Source organism: Larimichthys crocea, chromosome X, assembly GCF_000972845.2.
Source record: "Larimichthys crocea isolate SSNF chromosome X, L_crocea_2.0, whole genome shotgun sequence".
Lineage (NCBI taxonomy): Eukaryota > Metazoa > Chordata > Actinopteri > Sciaenidae > Larimichthys > Larimichthys crocea.
Window position 1 is genome coordinate 25,521,641 of NC_040020.1, and position 21,632 is coordinate 25,543,272.

The 21,632-nt window shown below is 39.3% G+C and overlaps 1 protein-coding gene across 1 annotated transcript in view; it reads left to right on the forward strand.

The window, feature by feature from the left end:
* grin2ab (glutamate receptor, ionotropic, N-methyl D-aspartate 2A, b) overlaps window positions 1-21,632 on the forward strand; it is an 89,636-nt gene that overhangs the window by 13,358 nt on the left and 54,646 nt on the right. The window contains exons 3-4 of the mRNA XM_019261857.2: window positions 7,170-7,394; window positions 7,503-7,661. Of these exons, the coding sequence (XP_019117402.2) occupies window positions 7,170-7,394; window positions 7,503-7,661 (384 nt within the window). The remainder of the gene's footprint in view (window positions 1-7,169; window positions 7,395-7,502; window positions 7,662-21,632) is intronic.

Genomic DNA, 21,632 nt, shown 5'->3' on the forward strand with positions numbered 1-21,632 from the left:
TAGAGATAGAGAGACGGTGGTGGTCAAGAGACCTAGACAACGAATAGTGAGTGGGAGCAAGTGAATCAGAGAAATAAAATGTTATTTTCTGATTGTTTCACAGTGGTTACATTTGGTACAAATAACCTCTCACCCCCACCCATACACATACATGGCACTGCACATCCCTGCAGGGTGATTTCTTGTAAGTAAAACTATATGAAGCAAAAAGAGTAGGGAGCTCAGGACACTGCCTTGTGGCACTCCATGGGTGTTGGGCAGAGATGGATACTGGTGGCCTTTCTAAGACAGATAAGAAATACAGAATTGTGAATACACTGAGTTTAAAGTTAACTGCTCTGACTTCAGTGAATTTGTATATTTCCTTAGGTAATAAATTAATTACAACTTATATTGTCACAACAAAATTATAACTGATGCTGATATTTCCAGTATCAGACTAATAACCACTCCGTTCTGTAAAATATGAATATGTCAGCTGCCAGTGGAATATTTCCAGTGACTTTTTTAAATATAATTTTTATCAGTTAAAAGTGATTACATGCTAAACGACAGTTGGCTGTCAGAATCAGAGACATTATTTAAACCGATTAAGCGTCTATGTACTGTGGAGTGTGAGTTTATGTGTGTGTGTTTGCCTTTCACAAATATTTACTTGTCTGCTACAGCCTTCTCTCCAAAACCTCTCTCTTTAGACCAGACATTTCACAAACATTGTTCCAAGGTTTAAATACATCAAAACCATAAACACACAAACAAGCATATTTAGTGTAAACATTGTAGTCTTGCAGAATTATATTCACTAGTCTTTGAGATTTACAGCATCATGTATCATAAACATGTAAATACGATTAACACAATCCCAGTTCAATTTCAAAAGTTGCCTTCTTGTAGTCTGTAGTGTGACTTTCTGTCTAATGAAACTATTTAAAAATCCCATTGGAAATGTATCAAAAGGTTCTAAATGTCCCCTCCTCTCCGTCTGAGGTTGAATGTACTTACAGACTCCAGACCATACCTGACATGCTTACCGCAGGCAGCCACCAATATTGTACCAATACAATGCCAGTCAATATTTTATGCCCAAGACATGACTCCATGCAGCTCTGCTCCTCTCAGTCACACATTAGTATTTCTGGTCTCACCACAGTCGGTGTACACATCACAGGTTTCACTATAATGTGTCAAAACTCCATATTAAAAACGATTTATTAATGGTGATTACTATATTGGCTGCTCAGACTAATGGGCTGATTTACCTCAGATTCACCCCCTTTGACAATCAGAGGAGAAATCTAGTCTGGAACATTGGTTGTTGATGTTCAGCTAGATGATATTGTGAGGTTTACACGGTTTACAGATCAAGTTATTAACCTCCTGACTTGCTTGCAGACTCATCTGGGCTACCCCAGTGATAAACATTCTCGCCCTTTAGGCTAACATTAGCTATCATACTACTGTTGACAGATATCAAAATAGTTAAAATCTCACCTCCAGTTCTAACTAAAAAATAGTCAAACCCGTGTTAAATCCGTCTCCCCAACTGTTTTCTCAGTTTTTATTTTTTCTTACTGAAAGGCCTTACCACAGCATGTTATTGCACCACATAATTCTCTGTTATGCTTACATCTGCTCCCCCATGAGATCACGTGAGATCATGCAAGGTTTGCTCCCTCTGGCACAATCCTGCAGTTTGAGAGAGATCTGCTTGGTCTCTCTCTTTGCTGAGATTTAAGTGAGAATATTGAAACCACTGTCATGTTTGTGGGGCAAATATGCCATCATGAAGTTTCGCCTCATGTGCGTGATGCAGCCCGATTTGAGAATCAGTTAGGATTTTAAAACCTTTGTGGGCTGAATGTAGACCATTTAAAATATTTTCCAATATGTTGTTGAAGAGATCACAACACCATCTGCAATGTGTTTAAACTCTTTTGCCCAACTGACACTTAACATAGCACAAACTGCTTGGCAATGTGACAGCTACTAATGCAGCCAAATAAAACTAAGAAACAGTAATGGTTTTGATGTGATAAAGAGTGAACTTGAGATTCATTCAACGTGAGCGCTGAATATTATGGACTGAAGGCGAATGGGGTGGAGGCGGATTGCTACGATTTTGCACTGAAATGACATATGACAGCAGCAGAGAGGAGAAAAGATTTAAAGTATGACAACAATGACAGTGCAGTTGGTTTAACTGAAAGAGTGAATGCCCATAATCAGCTGATTAATAAGAAGCTGGGTGAGACAGAACTGTGAATGAATTAGGCATAAAGATAGTCTTCCTGATTGAACTCATGCTGAGCTTCATTTGTATATTTCCATCTGATACATATCCAGTTATTTCATGCAGATCATGCATTTGTATGAGCATCAAACACACCTTATGCACTGGCTACTATTTAATTAGAACAGCATGTATAAGTAACATTGGTTATCAAATACAAAACAGACAGTAGCCTACTACATGTAGTAAAATTAACTTGATGTACATGCCAATTATCAAATAGGTGCACCGACCTGGAAGCGCAGTTTGCCTGTCATCTGAAACATGGCTTGCGTGCGATCAGTGAAGTGTGCCTTTCTTCCTCATGCAAATGCATTAGCATTTAAAAGAGGATTGCACATATAAAGATAGAGATTTGATGAATATGGTTGACTACACATTCTGGTACATTAACTAAGGCTCACCCAATATTTAAAGGTCAGTTTTTCAAAGACAACACAGGTGTAGATTTGAAATGGTATATTAAAGGTTGTGATGAACGACAAAACAAAATGAAAAAATCACCATGACAGTGTCAAACGTGTACCAGAAAATCTGTAAATAGTGTAGCATTATTAAAATAATACCCATTATTCTATTTTTTTAATATATATAAGAGAGATTGAGAGTTGAAGCTTTGTGGTCATTTAACCTGAACTTAAACTTGACATCCTCTGAGCTAATGTTGACTTGCGATGGCATCTATTTTTAAAAAAACATTGTATAATTTATATGACTCCTACCACATTTCAGATTATTTTATAGTAATAAATGTCCAAATTATTTTCTCAGTTAGAGTTTAATCGTGGCTTTTGTGAGTGGTTTAAAAAGTTAAAGTTTCATTTAATGGCAATTATAATTTCAACATGACTGCATTTGATTTCCTTTTCTGGGCTTGATTTCTTTAATGATTTATTACCCCATCACATCCTCATTTCACCACTGAACTGCATCTTTGGAGATCTTGTTTTTATGCAGATTGCACCTAAAAGACAGTCCCAGTTCCCGATAATTAGCTACTGCTTTCGTAAATCAGACGCTAATTTCATGCAGATTGCGAGCACAAATATGTACATAAATTTGGCCCTGACACTTTGGAAGTTTGGAACTGGATATTATAGAGCATTAACAAACTGAGAGTAGAAAATGTGGAGGGCAAGACATTGTTTTAGGGTGGCAGCTGCTATCATATGCTACCTTAGCACACAAAAGCAGTGATATGACACACTTCATTATTCAAGCCTGAGACCATGGAGAGCTTAAAGCCAACTGTTATCTCATATAATGTAACAGGCGTAAATTTGTAGGTTTAATGTTAATGCGAAGCGTGACACTTTCTCTCAGTCGAGGAACCTGCCCTTAAGCAAATGTAAATAATAAAATAACTAGATTTAGGAGGGATGACTCATCACTGAGGATGTTCTCCAAAACATTTTCAGATTCAACAACTGGTACTACTTCTCAGGTACTACCATAACATCACTGCTGAGACAAGGGTACTGGGAGGTGATGATGAAGAGGAAGAGGAATTTACTTGTTATTGAATAGTTTGTATAGAAATCACCTCACTCTTGCCTCATAGCAAGAAGGTCCCTGGTTCAAATCTCAGTCTTTCTAGATTTTGCTGTTCTTCTTGAGTCTGCCTGGGTTCTCTAATTAGTGACTCTAAATTGCCAGCCCCGTGTGAATGTGACTGTGAATGTTGTCGCTATGTGCCCAAGGTGTACCCCACCTCTTGCCCTAAGTCAGCTGGGATAGGCTCCAGCCCCACCATGACTCCGATGAGGATAAGCGGTTAAAGAAAATGGATGAATGGTTGGACATTTTCACTTTAGCTGATCCCTGGTGTTGACCATCATTTAGTTTTTTTATGGTTTCACCAGCATAAAAAAAATGCACATTGCACTGAACATTTGTCAATTTTATACAGATATAATTAGGGGTAACATTGCAGATAATTTGTTGGGAAAATAAGTATAAAAGAGGAAAACAAGTTTATAACTAACATGAAACATGCAGCAGTGGCAGCAGTGGATGATGCAGTTGTGGCCTTAAAGTGATACTCCACCCAAATAGGTTTGTAAATTTTGCCAAAAAAAAAAAAAAAGAGAATAGGAATTATTCCACAGTGGGAAAAGTAGGTTGTGCTGCAGAGGTTTCAGTGGACATTTTCATACTCTCTTGTCCACAGCGAGAACTAACCACCATTGAAATCAATTGAAACTGACAGAATTCATTTTGTTCACAGCGAGTGCTGTCCCTCATTGAGGAAACTACAAACCTTTACAGACAGATTTCAAGTCTACAAAGGTTGCGTGTTATGACAGATTTTGGATGGAGTATCACTTTAAGATATTTTGGGGAAACAGGGCCCACATAACAACGAGCCAAATTTGTGTTGTCATCTTGAGACACTATGTAGAGCTGCTTCATTGGCGATGAATCAAAGAATGAAATTGTGGACTGATTTAAAGAAATTACACCCACATGAGCTTTAGTTAATAGGAGTTAGGGCTAACATTGGTGAAGCAAAAATTGTGCTTACATCCGAGGAAAATCACTCTGGGTTGTGTTGCTCTGTGCACAAAGACGTCCTCTGATTCATTGTCACCGAAGCAGCTTGAGGGGCCTCTGAATGCCAGCTCCCATTTGAGCACCCGGTGTGTTGTTTCTTGCTTTGACAGAGACATCATTTTCACAAATCTAGATATAACTTCAGCTAAAGAAGAAAAAAACAAAACATTTTTGGACAAGACTAATTTGATGCTTACAGGCAAATTTGTACAATTTAGGAAACACGCTTAAATGAGCACAAACAAAAGCTCCCTTCAGTCTATTTTATTGCAGCAAATCAGCTATTGAACGCTGTCTTAATCTTGAAATGTTTTTTAAAAAAGTGAACACCAATTTCAGGCACTTGGCAGGATACTAGAGAATTATGCCCGCTGAATATTATTAGATTATTAAGATCTTGCATTTTTTTAGTTTCTTGGAAAATATTTGCATAAACGCTAATACAGCAGGAAACACTTGCCCCCTCATGACATGTCTTTTGGAAACTAATCACAGGAGTCAGCAGATATGATTTTAAGCACAGATCCAGTAAGACAGCAGGGATACACAGTGACCCAAAGTTTTCCAGCTATGCTGGCCATTTCTGAAGCTGTGGCATAGCACACTCTGGCTCCTAGTTATGTTAGCTCTGATGCTAACTCCAGGGAAAGAAAGTGTAATCTTGTCCCATTGGTTGGAGCTGACACTAATTCCCTGGGACAGGAGTGTAGCGGTGTGTGATTTAGCGGCGTATGCTAAGTGCTGCTGGAGCTGCAGGCTAGTCTGTGGGCACCAGGGCAGAGAGAGCAAGCTGGGAACGTACTGACTTGACTAACTGGCCTGATTAGACCGGGTGTGAGATGACATGGATCAGATACACACACTAACCCAGCCGGAAAGACAGATTGGCAGAATTAGAGAAAGAGGGTTAAAAAAAAAAAATCAAACGCATTAAGAGAAAATAATTAGATAAAGATGATTATCTGACATGAGAAAAACATGAGGAGAAGGGGAGAATGAAGCCATAAAGGCACAGTAGGTTAATTTTGTGGACGTGATGTTTCCTCCTGGGGTGTTTTTCAGCTCTGCTGGACTGTGGTGGTGTAAAAAATTGGCTGAGATGCAACGTAGCATTCACATCATGGTTTCATTAGCTCTCATTCAGCCCAGGGCATTTCACACTGCATTTCCTCTACTCATCTGCTTCTCTTAGATCTGCTCACATTACAGGAAAAGGTAACACAGTCTAAGCTGAGCAGAGAACAGAAGCTTAAACTCCTCTGTATTGGACTTGAACTTGGTTAGGGTATGGAGTTGATAGAAATGTTATTTTTTATCTCAGTGAATGTTATTGATTGATGCAGACACTCGTGTGCCTTAAGCGACTTGGAATGCTTCCCCTCATACCCCCATGACTGGGGTACAATCAGATTACATTTATTTCAGGGTTATTTTTCCATTAATAGCTGGCACTTCACTTTGAACATTGCCCACAGGCATAGATTATGTTCAAATAAAGGCAGACAGTGCAAAAGAGATTTAGGGCATCTCATGAAGTCCGATTAGTGGTTTAGCAAAAAATAAAGTTAAGTTTAACCCTGGTCTCCTGATCTCTCCTCAACTTTGAAACTGAATTAAATGATTTTTCAACATCGAAGGACAGAAAGAGGACAGTTAACGCCCAGCCACAGTCTGTGCCTCTCACAATCATAATCTTTGGTTTTGCACTTGATACTCGCTCTAATAATTACATTCGAGTCACATCTGTTTTTTTATCAAAGATAAGTAAAACCCAGTGGGTGATTTTAGAGCATTTACAACGTTTTTGAAGACAAGTTCAGAATACGGAAAACTCTTGTATGTAGTCCCAAGACAGGACAGTAACTTTATAAAGGCCTTGAAGGCTGTTTATCCAAAACTGATTTTTTTTTAAAATGAGATTTAAGCAGCTTAAAAAAATAAGGAAATATCTGCATTTTTTAACTTGAAAGTTTGAGAACATTTAACAACCTTACAACAAATGATTGCTTTATATATGGCTCCTTCATCTATAGCACTTTATTATTTGCCTCTCATCCATCCATTCACACACTGATGGCAGAAAATTACTTGCTGGTATGAACATGAGGAGGTGTCTTGCCCATGAGCTGGACACTTGACATGTAGAGGAATTGCCAATCCTGTTATTGTTATTGGTGGATTACTTGTGAGCCACAGCAAACCAAAAACTCTCAAGGTAAATAAACTCAGTTACAGCCTCAGTATGTTGTGATTGAAATGGTCTGGTTTTGAGTGTCACAGTTTATTTCTTTGGGTTCATTTTTAGTCTTTGTGCGTGTGTTTTCAGGGTATGATGGGTGTAGTGGGCTGGATGTTGCTCCTACTGTCCCAGATGATGGTGCCTGTGGCGTCCCAGAAGCCTCCAGGACTCAGTGTGGGTGTGATCATGGGCCAGACGCGCCACATTTCTGATCAGGATCTCCGTCCACCTCGGCGCCCCGATGATGCCCTTGACGTCTCCGTGGTAATACTGAGAGTCAACCAGACAGACCCGAAGTCTGTGATTACACAGGTGAGAAATGCTGTGCACATTCACCAACATCATACACATGCTGTTTATCACACACACACACACACACAGTCATGCTTGACACCTGAGTTTGTTTCTCTGTATCCCAAGGTGTGTGAACTTCTGTCACGCACTCGTCTCCATGGCATTGTGTTTGCCGACGGCACTGATCAGGAGGCCATTGCCCAGATCCTTGACTTCCTCTCCGTTCAGACGCAACTTCCAGTCCTGGGAGTCCACGGGGGCTCCTCTATGATTATGGCTGACAAGGTGAGTGACCGTGACACACACAAGCACAAGTTCAAGCACACAGACATACAAATATATGCTTTCTTTGATCCGCAGTGTTTGTGTTTTGGAGATTAGGGAGCTCTAATCCCTCCTCTCAGCTTCCTTTAAATACTGGATAATGGATAACGCTTTTCAACCTACACCTTTTTAAGATGTACTGGCACGTTAGCAATTAGGTCAGAATTTCATTGACAGACGTGGTATTTACAAAGTCACTCCTGAAATGGAGCCCACAATTCAACATAATCCACTAGACTACAGCATGAAAAAATACTCCATAAACCACACAAAATATATAAATAAAGTTCTCATTTTAGAGATACTGTGTTATCAGCAGGTGGGAATATGAAATAATGTAAAACCACAGCTTTTGATAAATATTACATTTTTCTATATATGAGTTAGTCTGAGGTCTTTGAAGTAGATGGCTAATCGATATTTTCAGGTAAAGAAAAATGAGAATGGTTCTCTTAAATTATATATAAACTGTCCAAGGATGCTTTAGTCAGCGTGTTGTAGATTAGAAATTACACACTAGGAGGTTTTTGAAGCTTGTTTGTACTCTCAGGGCTTCTCCGTCAGATCATTTTTGTTGTATACGTTTAGAAAAGAAACACTGAAAAATCACTGAAATGATGGCTGACATCACTCACAAGCATTTTTATGTTAGCCTTTTAAAAAGTGACATAGTGCACCTTTAAAAGGATTCATAAGGTCAGCAGAAGCATCTGCATAGAGAATGCAGCATCCTCTAGTATATCATCTTTATTTTAACCTATTATCAAACGTTGTTTAAATATGTAATATGTATTGAAAGCCTAAAGAGAGAGAGAACTGAGAGAAGAAATGCTCGGCTGTATGTAGCTGCATCACGTTTACTGCTTCATGGGATGCCAGGAAAATCGATTCCTTGTTTTTGAAAGAAAAAAAAGAAAAGATATCCTTTAAGATGGGATTTTTGTTTTATTTTGGTGTGATTCTCGGTGCAACGTTAGGGATGTACATTTCGTTCTTAGCTGAATTCTCTGTGGTACTGACTCTGTAGACCTCACTGACTGACAGACAGGCTGAAGAAGCTTTGATAAAAACACAACGGGTTCTTTAGCTTTTAAATCTCTCAGGGCACAGAAGCCAAAACACAGGAACCAATAACTGCAGTAGTTCAGCCTTTTGAAGTACTAGTTGGTAGGGGATGCAGTATGTGTGTGTGTGTTTGTGTGTGTGTGTGTGTGTGTGCAAAAGCGAGAGAGAGAGAGAGAGAAAACATAAGAAAAGAGACAGCGGTAAGAGAGAGAGTGAGAGTTGGTTTTAAGGTTAGGAGAGAGAGGTTGCAACATGAAGGTCACTGGCTTGAATTCCCTACTGAGTATATAATGACAGGGTGAATAAATAAATGGTATTTTTCCCACCTTCAAATGCTACTGTTGATGTGTCATTAAACGAGCCATTAACCCCCAACTGCTCTAATTGAACTGCTCAGTGGCCAAAAGTACAAGAGTACGGTCATTCCTGGCAGCTCCCAGGTGTGAACCTGAGTGTGTGTAGCCTGTAACTAACCAGCCCACCCACAATTGTACCCGCAGGCCTGTCCTGCAAATAAGTCCTGTGCCTGGTTTAAATTAAAGGCAAAAGCAGCCCACTGGCAGGCAGGTATGGAAGCTCAGTGAGTCAGCAAATTGTTGAAAAAACATTGTTGGTAGATGGCATATTTTCTGAAGTTCTGCTCTGTGTGGTTCTTTTATCTGCATCTGCCAGAAGGACAGAAGGTGTGAGAAGATATTGATGAGTTTCCTCTCCTGTCCCCTGGGTTTATATCTGAATAATCCCTTGATTTGTTCTGCAGACATGATTAGAGCGCAAAGAAGGATTGTTTTCATTACCTGTTCATTATTTTTAGATTAATCAATAAATAGTTAGTCTATTGTGAAAGCGCTCATAAAAGATAACATACAGGAATGAACTGCAGGAAATAAATGTATGTTCTTAGCAGTAACACTGAGACACTGTTTAAAATACCACATAGGCTGCATTACACACTGTTTCTGAGAAGCAAGGTGGGCTTCCTCAGTCTGTTAAATGAAATATAGAAATTGGTACCACACATCCACCCATGTTCTGGAAACGCCTGAGGATACAGACATTTGGGACGGAAGTGAAGTGGTCACCTTTATTGGCTATAATGGATTTATCACAGTGTATTAGCAGCTAAAGTAGACAGCAAAAAAAACACACTGTGTGACAGTATAAAGGGATTTATCAAGCTATGAAATAGACTCAGTGGACCCCTCTGTGGTAGACTTCGTTTGATATAAAAGTTATAAAAAGATCCAATTTTTACATCTTCAAAATTCTCGGTTGGAATTTGAGAAGCTGAAGTTTGGCACTGTGGCTTTATAAATGACTGAAAGTTTTTAATTGATTATCAGAATAGCTATTATTTCTCTGTTGATTGACAAACTGATCAATCAATAAACCCTTTCAGCCCCAGTCGGGTGATGGTGTGCTGTAGCATGTTCCTATCTTGCCTGGTGACAGAACCAAACAAGACTATTACGGAGATGACGAGGACTCTCAGTGAGGTTGACACATGTTTTGCACTTGACACTCACACTGTGAGGGTGATCTCATCACATTGACCCTGCTCTTGCACTGCCCTCAGCTATACTATCTCCTCTGTGTGATTTCAGAGCATGATCCACATATAAACAGCAATGCTGTGAGTAGAGTTAGAATAAAAAAGACCAACCCCAGCAAACATATTTTGCTATGAAAAAAAATTGGCTCCATGTAATACTTCTTGGCTGCTGCTTTCATACCTGCTGTCAGTGGTGTAGTGGTAATCTGGAGGATTGAAAGAAATCCCAGTGGGCTAGTAACAATTCAGCCTGATTACTGTGGGCTAACAAACAATATTGTGCTTTCTGCAGCTTGAGCGGGCAGAGTCTTGCGCTCTATGTGTTCACATACACACACATGTATTCTTTTCACGCCTCAATCAAGTCTATAGTATAGGAGTGAAAAATGAGCGGCTCATCCTCCGTTACCTTGGTTATTCAGGCTCAGTCCAGTAGTAGTCTACACATCATGTTTCAAATGGAGACCAAAAAAACAGAAGGGAGAATGTGGTGCCAAGAAAATACAGAAAAAAAAAACTTAAGCAGGCAGGCAAGTGCTCTAAAATAATGAATATACGTGGAGGTGGGCAGTGCAAGTGTGAAATACTTGGTATTTAAGCAATGTTAAGCTGCCAAAATGCAAACTTAACTGTCAAGATAATGTCACATTTTAAGGAAAGGCTTTCTCCGGTTGTCATTTTCATTAGTAGCCGGCCACATAGCCATCAACACTCGGCATCGCAGGCATCCCTGAAAACCGTGATAAACAACATTGCAATGGTTTTTAAAAAGGACAGTTTTTATGTCAAGATTTCATCGAGTTTGCATACAGCGTGAGCTGTGAGCTCAGTTTATGAGTTCATTTTTCCCAGAAACGAAAAAATATTTTTAGCTGCTTTTCAGTTGGGGATTAATGTGTTCATTTAAAGTCAAACACAGTTTTGTTGTTTGTTTGTAGCTGTGTGTGGTTCGGTTGCAATTACCTGGGCAGGACATGGCCTTATTGTCACCCATGTCGAGATTTCTTCACCTTATTGACACCACCGATATTGTTTTTGTAACACTGAATAAAATAAAGTATAATATCTGAATATATTTGGGATTAATATACCACATATAAGAAAAAGTTTCATGCCTAGTGGATATTTTAGCACTTGACTCCCTCCCAAAACTCTCACAATCACCACTTTACATGATTTTGTCCACAACATCATTTATCTGCTGGGCTGAAATTAAGTCCCACTCAACCGTTGCCTGCTGTGGACCTGCAATTCATATGTAGTAGACCCGAGGCCCCCTTAAAAACAGCTTTCACAGATGTCTAGCATAAACATTCTTAGGGGAACCCAAGACTCAACCTTTGTTTGAGCTTGGTGTGCAAATATACAAATACTCAAACACACACATATCATAATTGTTTTAAGAAAACTTCAATAAACCAGTGTATGAATAAAAGAAAGAATAAGTGTATAAAAGACCTACAGGCATCAGTGGGCTTTGTTTATTTCATGATTTAAAATGAAACATTGATCTACTGGCCAGGGACAAATCTTGACTTGCTGATATTGTTTTCTCATCCCAGAGTTTTGTTTTTGCTGTACTCCCCTCCCGTACGTCTGCCAGAATCGGCAGTTTTCGAAATAAGTTCCACCCCAATTGGATCAGTCCTAACAAATGAACGAATCATCTATTTTTGTCTGCCAAACACATTTTTTCCTCCCCTAAATGAAAACAAATGGATCACTGTCAGAACAGGTCCAATCACTCAGTCAGCGTGGAACAGTCAGGCATAATCTACAGGAAGTTGGATGATGTGCTGTGAGAAGGAAGACACGTTTAGGGAACATGGAACTGATGAGGAGAAAGGACATGTCTATGCCCAGGAGAGTAACAGGATTAGTTTGGAATGTTGTACTTCCATTACAGAGGGACCGCTCTGGGAAATAAGAAATGTTGTTGGCTTTACCTCACCCCCCATATGTGCTCACTCATTCCCTGCCAACCTTGTTCATCTCCTCTTTTGACTTTCTACTTCTCGGTGTGTCAGGGATAGAGGGTGGGGGTTGGGGGTCACAGTGCATTGAACACGAACATGCTGAAATGGAAGGTTGTGAATTAAACATGTATGTTCTTTCTGCTTTGCTGTACCACTGTAGTGGGATGCTGCCCTTCTGTGGTGTCTCTGTATTTGCATGTGTGCATATGTGCATGAGTGTGTCCCAGCCTTGGATGTCCCATATCAGTAGGGGCCATTTGCCCAGGTTTCTCTGCTGAGTCGCTTTAATATTTAACACCTGCTCCCCACACCTGCTGTCACTTGCAGAAGATACACTGCTGTGTCATTCACTCACCAAGTCCTCCCCCACTTTCACCTCTTATGTTTTTTCTCCTGCGTTTTAGCTTTTACTTTCTTCGTGTCTCCCTGTCTCCACCAGCCCTGTGACTCTGTCTGGTCTTTACTCCTTCCCCCTCACCATCTCTATTTCCACTGCCACCCCATGCTTCTTCTCTCTCTCTCTCTCATTTCGCCATGTCTCTTAGTCTTCTCGTGTCTTTCTGCTTTTGCTTCCACGATTGTTATTCTCTGGTGGCTCGGGTTGTGAGAGGAGCAGCCAGCTATTTTGGAGGGCTTTGGGAAATCTTCCTATCCTTCCTGTGAAGTAAGATTGGATGATGGGTTTGTGTGTCTGTGCGAGAGAGAGAGAAAGACAAAAGAGGGAGGGTAACTGGGTTGATATGGTTACTATGGTGACTAAACCAGACTACAGCATTTAGTTCTGTTCTGCCGGCTGTCAAGGTTCTCTGGCTGTGTTTACGCCACAGGTAGAGGCCCAATTTCTTCCAGCTTGGCTGGGCACCACACTGAACTCAACTGGCCGTCTATTGAAAAACCAGTGAGGGATCAAGTCATTGTGACTGTGCTAGTAACTCCAACTACCTCAACACTAAATCAACACTAGGCTGTTTTGTAAATGTTGTTATCCACACTTGATGTAATGTAAAACCTAAATAGGAAAACACTCAAATTTCTTCTTCTATGTCGTATTTCTGCTGACAAATGACAAAAGTGTGCCTGTGTTTAATGCAGCACATTGAATTTAGTTCTTTAGTTTCTGCTGACCGACAACTGAACAAGCGGAAAATAGTATTTTGATCGTGGGTCAGTAGTTCAGAGACTAGTGCACAGCTGTGCTGCAGTGCGAATCAAATTCAGATGTTAAATATTAGATATCATGGAATTTCTTTCTATGATTGTGGAGTCATCTCCCATAATCTTTTGAGGAAAAAAAGCTTCTTTGCATTCTCGTGGATGTATTAGATGAGAAGATTGCTATCTCGCTTGTATCTGTCTATAAATAAAGGCTGCAGAGAATAGAATTGAATTTGTACACACAAATTGAAGTGTAAAAACAAAGTTGTTTTTTATAGGGGCTATTTCTTTAAGAAAGTTAACAGGAAAACTGTGTTTTGTTTTTTAAATCTCAGTTTAGTGATATAAAAAATGCAGGCTTAGTGTAGACAGAAGTGTAGAGAAAAATATCTGATTACCTATAAAGAAGGGGATACAAAATGCTTGAAATACAACTAAAAACTGACCCATACTGTGGGTCATATTGCGGTTACCCTTGAGACAGTCTGCATAATACTGTGTACATGATAATTACAGGCACTGATTTAACCTAAATGCACAATGAAATCTCCATCTGCAATGGAAGCAAACATCTGCCAAGTAGCTCTCAGCTAACTGGTACAGTACATCAAAGAGCATCATTTATGTAACATCGTCCCTTACAAAAAAATACAGTAAGATGTAATAAAAATAGAAAATAAATACGTTGACATTAGTATCAGTTTATTTTATTTTACTGCAAGCATCAACATCATTTTATTTAAAAAAAATGTTTTTCTTTTCCGGTATTTCCGATTAAATGATTTCTGATGAAATGACCTTGAGCTAAAAATATCATGTGTGAATAAAAAATTGTCCCAAGAGATCCTAAAATATGTTCAGAATATATATTCAGTATGTTTCACGTGTGAGTAAAACAACTGGGTCAACTCAAAACTAAAAAAAAAAAAAATCACACACGCAAGATTTAATTTGCACTTCCAGTCAAAGTCAAAACAACAAAAACAATACAATTACACACATTACAACATTGACAAACACGTATAACTGAAGCTAATCTATATCTCACTTGTTTGTGTTAAAGGTATTTGTATATGATTATGATACACACTGTGGAGGTCTCTGTTTGGAAAACAATGTGTAGCATCACTCCTCATAAAGTTTAACTGTCACATACAGATAGAGTTATAGTGAAATGTCTTTTCTTTGGGTTGTTTTCATCTTTGGAGAGCAATTGAAATATTCACTGTAGTTTTGGCTTTGAGACAGTCATTCCTCATCATGCCTTTTTAACTTTGAGTGCTTTTCATCTGTAGACGGCAATGTTCACTGTGCTTTCAACCTGGAGTCACTTTTCTCCTGCCTTCTTTTTGCTTGAATTTTCTGTTGATGAAGTTTGCATTTCTATAGGTTGTCATCTTGTCACTAACACTGCTCATTGCAACCTATGCAGCTGTTTCATATTCCTGGCACTGAATTATAGTTGTGTATGTGACAGGAGAAAGATTTACCTTGCTTTGGTTAAAGATTTATTAAAGTTCAATCATGAAATTCTAACACATTGAAGTAAAATACATGTTTGTCTTTGAGAAGATTACTGCTCTGGAAAGATGTATCCAGTATTTTACGTATACCATTGGCTGATTCAATCATATTTCTATGGACTTCCAGCGAGCTACTAAATGTCAAGAAAAATGCAAATCCCAGCAGAAGGCAAGTGAAGACAGCAGAAAGATAACAAAAACCCACTGAAAAATAATACAGTCATTACATTTTTGATCTCTCGGTATGCGTTTGCGGTTTTATGGCTCTGAATGCAGGGCACCGGTAAAGTGCACTTTACTTAGAACTTTTAATTTGCTGCTGTCGTCCTTGCTGCTATCACTAAAGTGGTTTTCATTGTTATTGTGGTATAGCTGTTCCTAAAATGTTGATGAAAAATCTTTAAAAAAATAAAAAAAAATAGACAGGCACAGCCCAGGCCAGCATAGAGAGATCCAGTTTTTCTGAAGAAATTGTAGATATGGACAGAATACAAATATTGCTTTGCATTATATCTGAATGCTGAATGGATCACTGTCTTGGAGGGTGAGACTAAAGCAATACTTCAACTTTAGAAAAAAGGCTGCTCCAAGCAGAATCACACCACTTTACACCCACTCTGCACACACCCTGTAGCACAGTAAAGCTTTAAGGGGGGGGGAAATGCATTTCTAATACTGTAGTCTGTAGGTCAACACAATCCATGAGAGATGTTACCACTGTGATGCCTTTTGTAATAACAGAGAAGTCACATTTTACCAACACAAAGAGCCTGTCCATGTTGATTATCAAGACCAGGCCAGTTTGGAGAATGACAGTGTTGTAGTACTCTTGAGATTTCCTTGAGAGACCCCAATTGTGGGGATGTCATGAGTGTTACCCAGTAATCACCTAATGTCTAATTTGTCCCAACACAGCTTCATATTAAACCAAAAATTTGATCATTAATTAAAGTCATTTGTGAGTAAACACTAAAATAAGGAGAATTTAGTAGAATCAAAATGGAATCACTAAATGTGGCAGTACATCATCTGTTAACATCATTACTGTGACTGGAAGTAAAACTTGCTTCATTACTAAATTTAAATTTCAACTGTCATTGGCCTCCTTCACACACACTCCTAAAAGTGATTGTGTCTGTCAGCCAAACCTGCAATAAAGTTTGATTTCCTAAACCACAAAGAGCTCATCTGCGAAACAGCATCCAAACAATGCACTTACTGAGGCGGCGTGGGCCTCACACAAAGAGATTTGGCAAGTATTAGCTACATGTTTGACTACTACTCTGGAAAATGAGTGTATTTACCTGGCTGTCAGTATAAGCAGGTAATCATGTCCACCTACTGTATGTAGGGGCCTGGCAAATACGCTGACACAATTGGCAATACATGCATGCATTAACAAAACAATTGTATGTTGGCCAAGGGTCACTTGACACAACTGACATCCTCATTATGTGTTAGTTATTTCTAGCAGTTGCATCAAATTACCAGTTACATTCATGGTCTTACACAAGCGATGTTAGGCCATTAAAGCATGCACAGCATTAAGAAGACAACCCTGGTGGAAGCTGTTGTGGCTTATCATCTGTTGCACCATCCTTTTTTTTTAACCTTCTCTGTCGGAGCACAAACCGCTTCACTGAAGGGGAATGTTTTTTGTTTGTTTTTAAGTCACTGGTGTTAGATTCACACAATCCACAAACAAAAACAGCCTATGGTGAAACTCTCAGCATCATGAGTCAGTTTCTGTTGACATTGACCAGGCAACTGGAGCAAAAATACTGTCAGTCGCAGATGATATCCAACAGCTCAGTCTTTATGGTCCTGGCTAGCGGTGCGTCTGCACAGTCACATCAGACTAAGCCTTTGCTTTATTCCTATAGTGACGCTGGTTCACACGAGTCAGCTTTGACACTGACAACCAGTGGCGTTCGTGGGGGCAGGAATGGGTTGTCCTTTTTCCTCTTGGGTGCAAATTGCCCTTTTCAACTAGCAATCTAAACTTTTTTAGGCCTTGCCCTGGCCCTTTCATAGGGCATGACCTTCTCTGGCTCAGCTGAGTTAGAGTCAGGGCTTTTATTTATTTTCTTGCTCATGCCCCTAAAACCGCCTGTGCAAAACACTGCTGACAACATGTTATTAAATGTGAAAATAATCCATGGAGTCATCTGTTTGCCTTTAGTGGGAAATCATTTTGGCTGTCCAAAATGCCAATGTCAACTCGAGCGCCCTTAGTTCATCAGAGTTGTGGGTAAGGAAACGAATGTTATCTTAAAAAAATAAAAAATAAACTCCTCTCCGGCGCTTCACCATCCTCTGAAGTTAGAATATGTCACTGGATTTGAACTACTATGCTACATCTGGCCTCAGCGATAACAGGAAAAAGATGTGCCACCTCTTTAAATTATATAGCTGAAAATCAGCAAAATGTTACTGCAAGTGCAGGTGGCCTGTTTCTGTTACATTTATTGTCACTATACTGTAAACCTTAGCACATATAAGTGTTTCATTACAGGTATGCTCAGTGTTTATTTGAACCGTGTTCTTACTTTTTCTGGTGTTAAAATAAATCAGACACAGACCAAACGCAAAGAACAGTGCAGTGAGTCTTTAATAATGAAGAATACAGAGTGCATGGGAGGAAACAGAGGGTTATTTGTTGACTTTGTTGAAATGTACCCATCCTGACAGTTAGACGACTGGGAAGCAAGTGTCTGGTAGTGTAAGAAATGTCCAGACTCAATATGAGACAGAGGAGATAATCAGATTCATGATGAGGCACCCTGATTAACTTGCAGATTGATCTGACCTGCCTTGATGTATCAAACGTCAAATGAATTAAAACTTCACAGAAGTAAACTTTCAGTTCACACATAAACACATTAATACACACTTAATATCACATGAAACCATGTCCAGTTTTATTTAACGACGTATTATTTTAGTGTGTTTTGTCCAAATGCACTAAAATACGCTCGCTTGAATTTCTCTTGAAAACACTTCTTGACAGTGTAACAGCACTTGTGTATCTGTCTGTTTATGTGTCTTGCGTTCTGCTTATCTGTCTGCGTTGGCAGCGACTCGCACTTATTGTTGTTTGCTTGTTGGAAACGGCTGCTGGAGATGTCAATCTCTCTTGAGCAGAGCTGCTGCAGCTGTTTAGCATACATCACGGCCTTGTGTTGGTGTGTGCCGCGTTCTCTGCGCTGTGCGGTGGAACAGCAGGATGTCGCTATCAGACAACAGGTCCCTCTGTCTCACACACAATAAGAGAATTACCTTAGCTGGACCTGCTGTCTTTGCACCTGTGTTTGTCTATGAAAAGGTGTGTGCGCATGAGTGTTCACGAATCACTCAGATCTGTCAGCAGTCATCTCTACTCAACCTCAAACACACACACACAGCGTGGTGGCACACGAACTAGGTCTCTATATTATTATGTCTTCATTATCTTCTCCTACTTTGACTACACTCTACAGTTACTCTCCATCACTCATATGCTTTTATTTTTCAGTCATCATCCATGTCCTTTACTTTCCCCCTTTTCTTCTCATCACCTCTTGCCAACCTCATCGGCTTTGCTTTTCTCTTGTCATTCCCCATGCTCTCCTCCTTCTCTCACGCCCCAGTTGGGGAGTACAATGAGATGGCGATGGCAGGGCTGTAGTGTGTGTGTGTGTGTGTGTGTGTGTGCATGCGTGCATGCGTGCATGTGTGTGTGTATGTGTGTGTGTTTGTCTGTGTGATGTCACACTACAGCAGCTCTATAGTAGCTCTCTCTTTTTTAATCCCTGCGCTCACAGACCACACTGCTATTTTAAGATTCTATAAACCTTTTCAAAGAAGCTTCAAGGGGAATGCTCGTCCATGTACAGTGTGTGTGTGTGTGTGTGTGTGTGTGTGTGCGTGTGTGTGTGTGTGTGTGTGTGTGAGAGAGAGAGAGAGAGAGAGAGAGAGGAAAAAGTGAAGGAGAGTGTGTATGTGTGCACACGTGTGTTTATTTTTCTGTCAGATCAGCTGATAACTCTTAGCAGTTATATCGTCTTTTTTTAGCGGTGATTCCCAACTGCGCATTTTCCTCTTTGCTGGGTCACGTGAATGTTGGGAACTCAAGGAAAAAGTCAAGTTAAATATTTAAAAGCACAGCTGATGTCATGTTAATAACACAGGGAGGATCTCTAGACAATAAACAGACAATAAACCAGTCTCGAGTATATTGCATGCTCATAATTGCCACTGCGATATAATATCTTCAGTTGAGAACTGTCTGATCTCTTGTCTTTCATCATATGTAAATCTGCTTCTAGCACAGAGGGGTTTTTCTGTCTGTCTGTTTGGTCGCATTTGGTGTATCATTTCTGAGTCAATTGCCCCTTTTAAACCTGAAAACCATGAACAGAAGAAGAAGTGCCTCCACCTGGAATCCTAGGAGGAAAAGGTGTGAAAAAGGAAACATTTTTCACTTATTAAATGGACTGCTGGAAAACGTCAGGAGACAGCCAAGGTCATGACAGAAATATACTTTTCCTCACCACTAAGACCACAAAAAACCCAAGGGCTCCAATAAGTCTTCAGGCCTCACAATATATTGTTGGATGATCCACTGCCTCTCTGTTAACTGCTTAGCTATGTTGGAGATGAAAGTAGCTTTGAGTCCACTTATTGGCAGCAGAATAAGCTGTAAACACAACGCTGGCATATTGTCACCTAATAAAGTTGTTATAGCAAATATGTAAGCAAACAGTTGCCTATTTACACATCCATCAGGCAGACATGGCATCATTAGCATTCATTTGGATTTATGTTTGTGTGGCAGCCCAACAAATCCAAAGTCCAGTATTTATTCTCCTCTTAGCTCTGTTTTGATGTATCCTACTAACTCACGAGGGAAACATCTGGCTCATCAACTATGCTCAACACCCAGATGCTTTGTATCTCTGTGGTTTGGTGTTGGGCAGATAGAAATGAGGTTGATGAGTGTGGTGAGAGTTGTGGGGGGTAGAAACAAAACAATGAGCTAAAAGATGCCAAAATATTCCCTAGGGTTGAAGGTAACTGCAAACCCCTGTCACGTTATACAAAGTAATTTGATTCATTTTTCTTATAAAATATTGATTAGTGCAGAATTATGTTAGATTTAGGCCAAGAAAGAAACCCAACTGCAGACGTACAAGTAGAGTGAACAAAAGGAGACTTTAACAACTTACTGTAGGTGAATATTAAATAACAAAAATACAACTGAGGAGTCCAGGCAAAAACAAGATAAATCCAATAACCCAAGATAATCTAATAAACAGTAAAAAGTCCAAACAAAGTAAAATCCAAAACTGAGCAGGAGCAGAAAAATGGGGAGCACAAAGACAAAACAAAATACCAGAATGGAGAAGATAGAAAGACCTGACAAGTGAAACCAAAGAACACAGGGACTAAATAAACAAGCGAAGACATGAGTGAAAACTAATCAAGGACATATGAAATTGATCAGGCTGGAACAGTCAATCAAAATTGGCCAGAAACACAACAAAGGAAGGAAGTATGTAAAGCTACAGACACAATGCTAAACAAAAGCTAAAACCAGGACACGTTAAGGTATGGTGAAAGCCAAGTAACTAAATCACTTCAAGAGGATTATAGCAATGATTAAAGAACGCCAGTGCGGACCATATGACTGAGTATTCAGATTATTTGAGTAAAAGAAACAATACTACAAGAGAACTGAATTTCAAGTAAAATCATTTTTCTATTGAATGTGAATATTAGGACTTGGTTCACCTGATAAGCAGGAGGTGGTGCCAGTTCTCCAGTTGGAAAACAGGAGGAAGAGGGGGCAACATGATGAATCAGAAGAGTGCCAAGCGTCAGACCTCAAAATTAATGCAGAAAAACAGGATGGAAATATGACATTTCTGTTTGTTTCATGTATAAATGTGAGGAAGGTTACATCAGATCTGTGTGGAGCAATCACCACAGTTTGACAGAAAAAGTTTTTTTATCTACCAATAAGGGCATTAAGTATGCAACTATGTTGCTATTTCCATCAAAACTTTCCTATTTGATACTTCTAATACATTTATGGAAACATAAGCTAATGTTAAAATAATAAAAGTCAGAATATTAGTAAAAATACAGATTTCTACTAATATCAGGTAGATTTATTTCAAGTATCACAAGTAGAAGTACACAGTCTGGCTCCTGTCAGTGTTATACAGTATATATTATGATATTGTTGATGATTATTGATGATAATTATTGTTATATACTGTTACTGTTGTAGCTAATCTCATTTTTTGTACACACTGTACTGCGGTTCTTTAATCTACAATACTATCAGCACATTTTGTAAGCTGATGACAAAGTATGTTTTTACATTCATTTACCAGACACAACAATGTAAAAATCTACAAACACACACGGTGAGAGGGCTCAAGTTTGGGTTCAGCATCTTGCTCAAAGACACTTAAAATGTGATTGGTGGCCACCGCAGAAACATTTAGTAAAAGTACCTCCAAATTGTAAAATACTTGCTCTTCCTTCATTACGGCTTTTGCACTGAACATAAACGTCGTCTGTTTTAAGTTGTTTAAATAAATGACCGGTGCTGTTGTTTTCTGGAGTGGACAGTCTCGTGGGTCCTGTTCCAAACCAATAAATGTGCCATGCT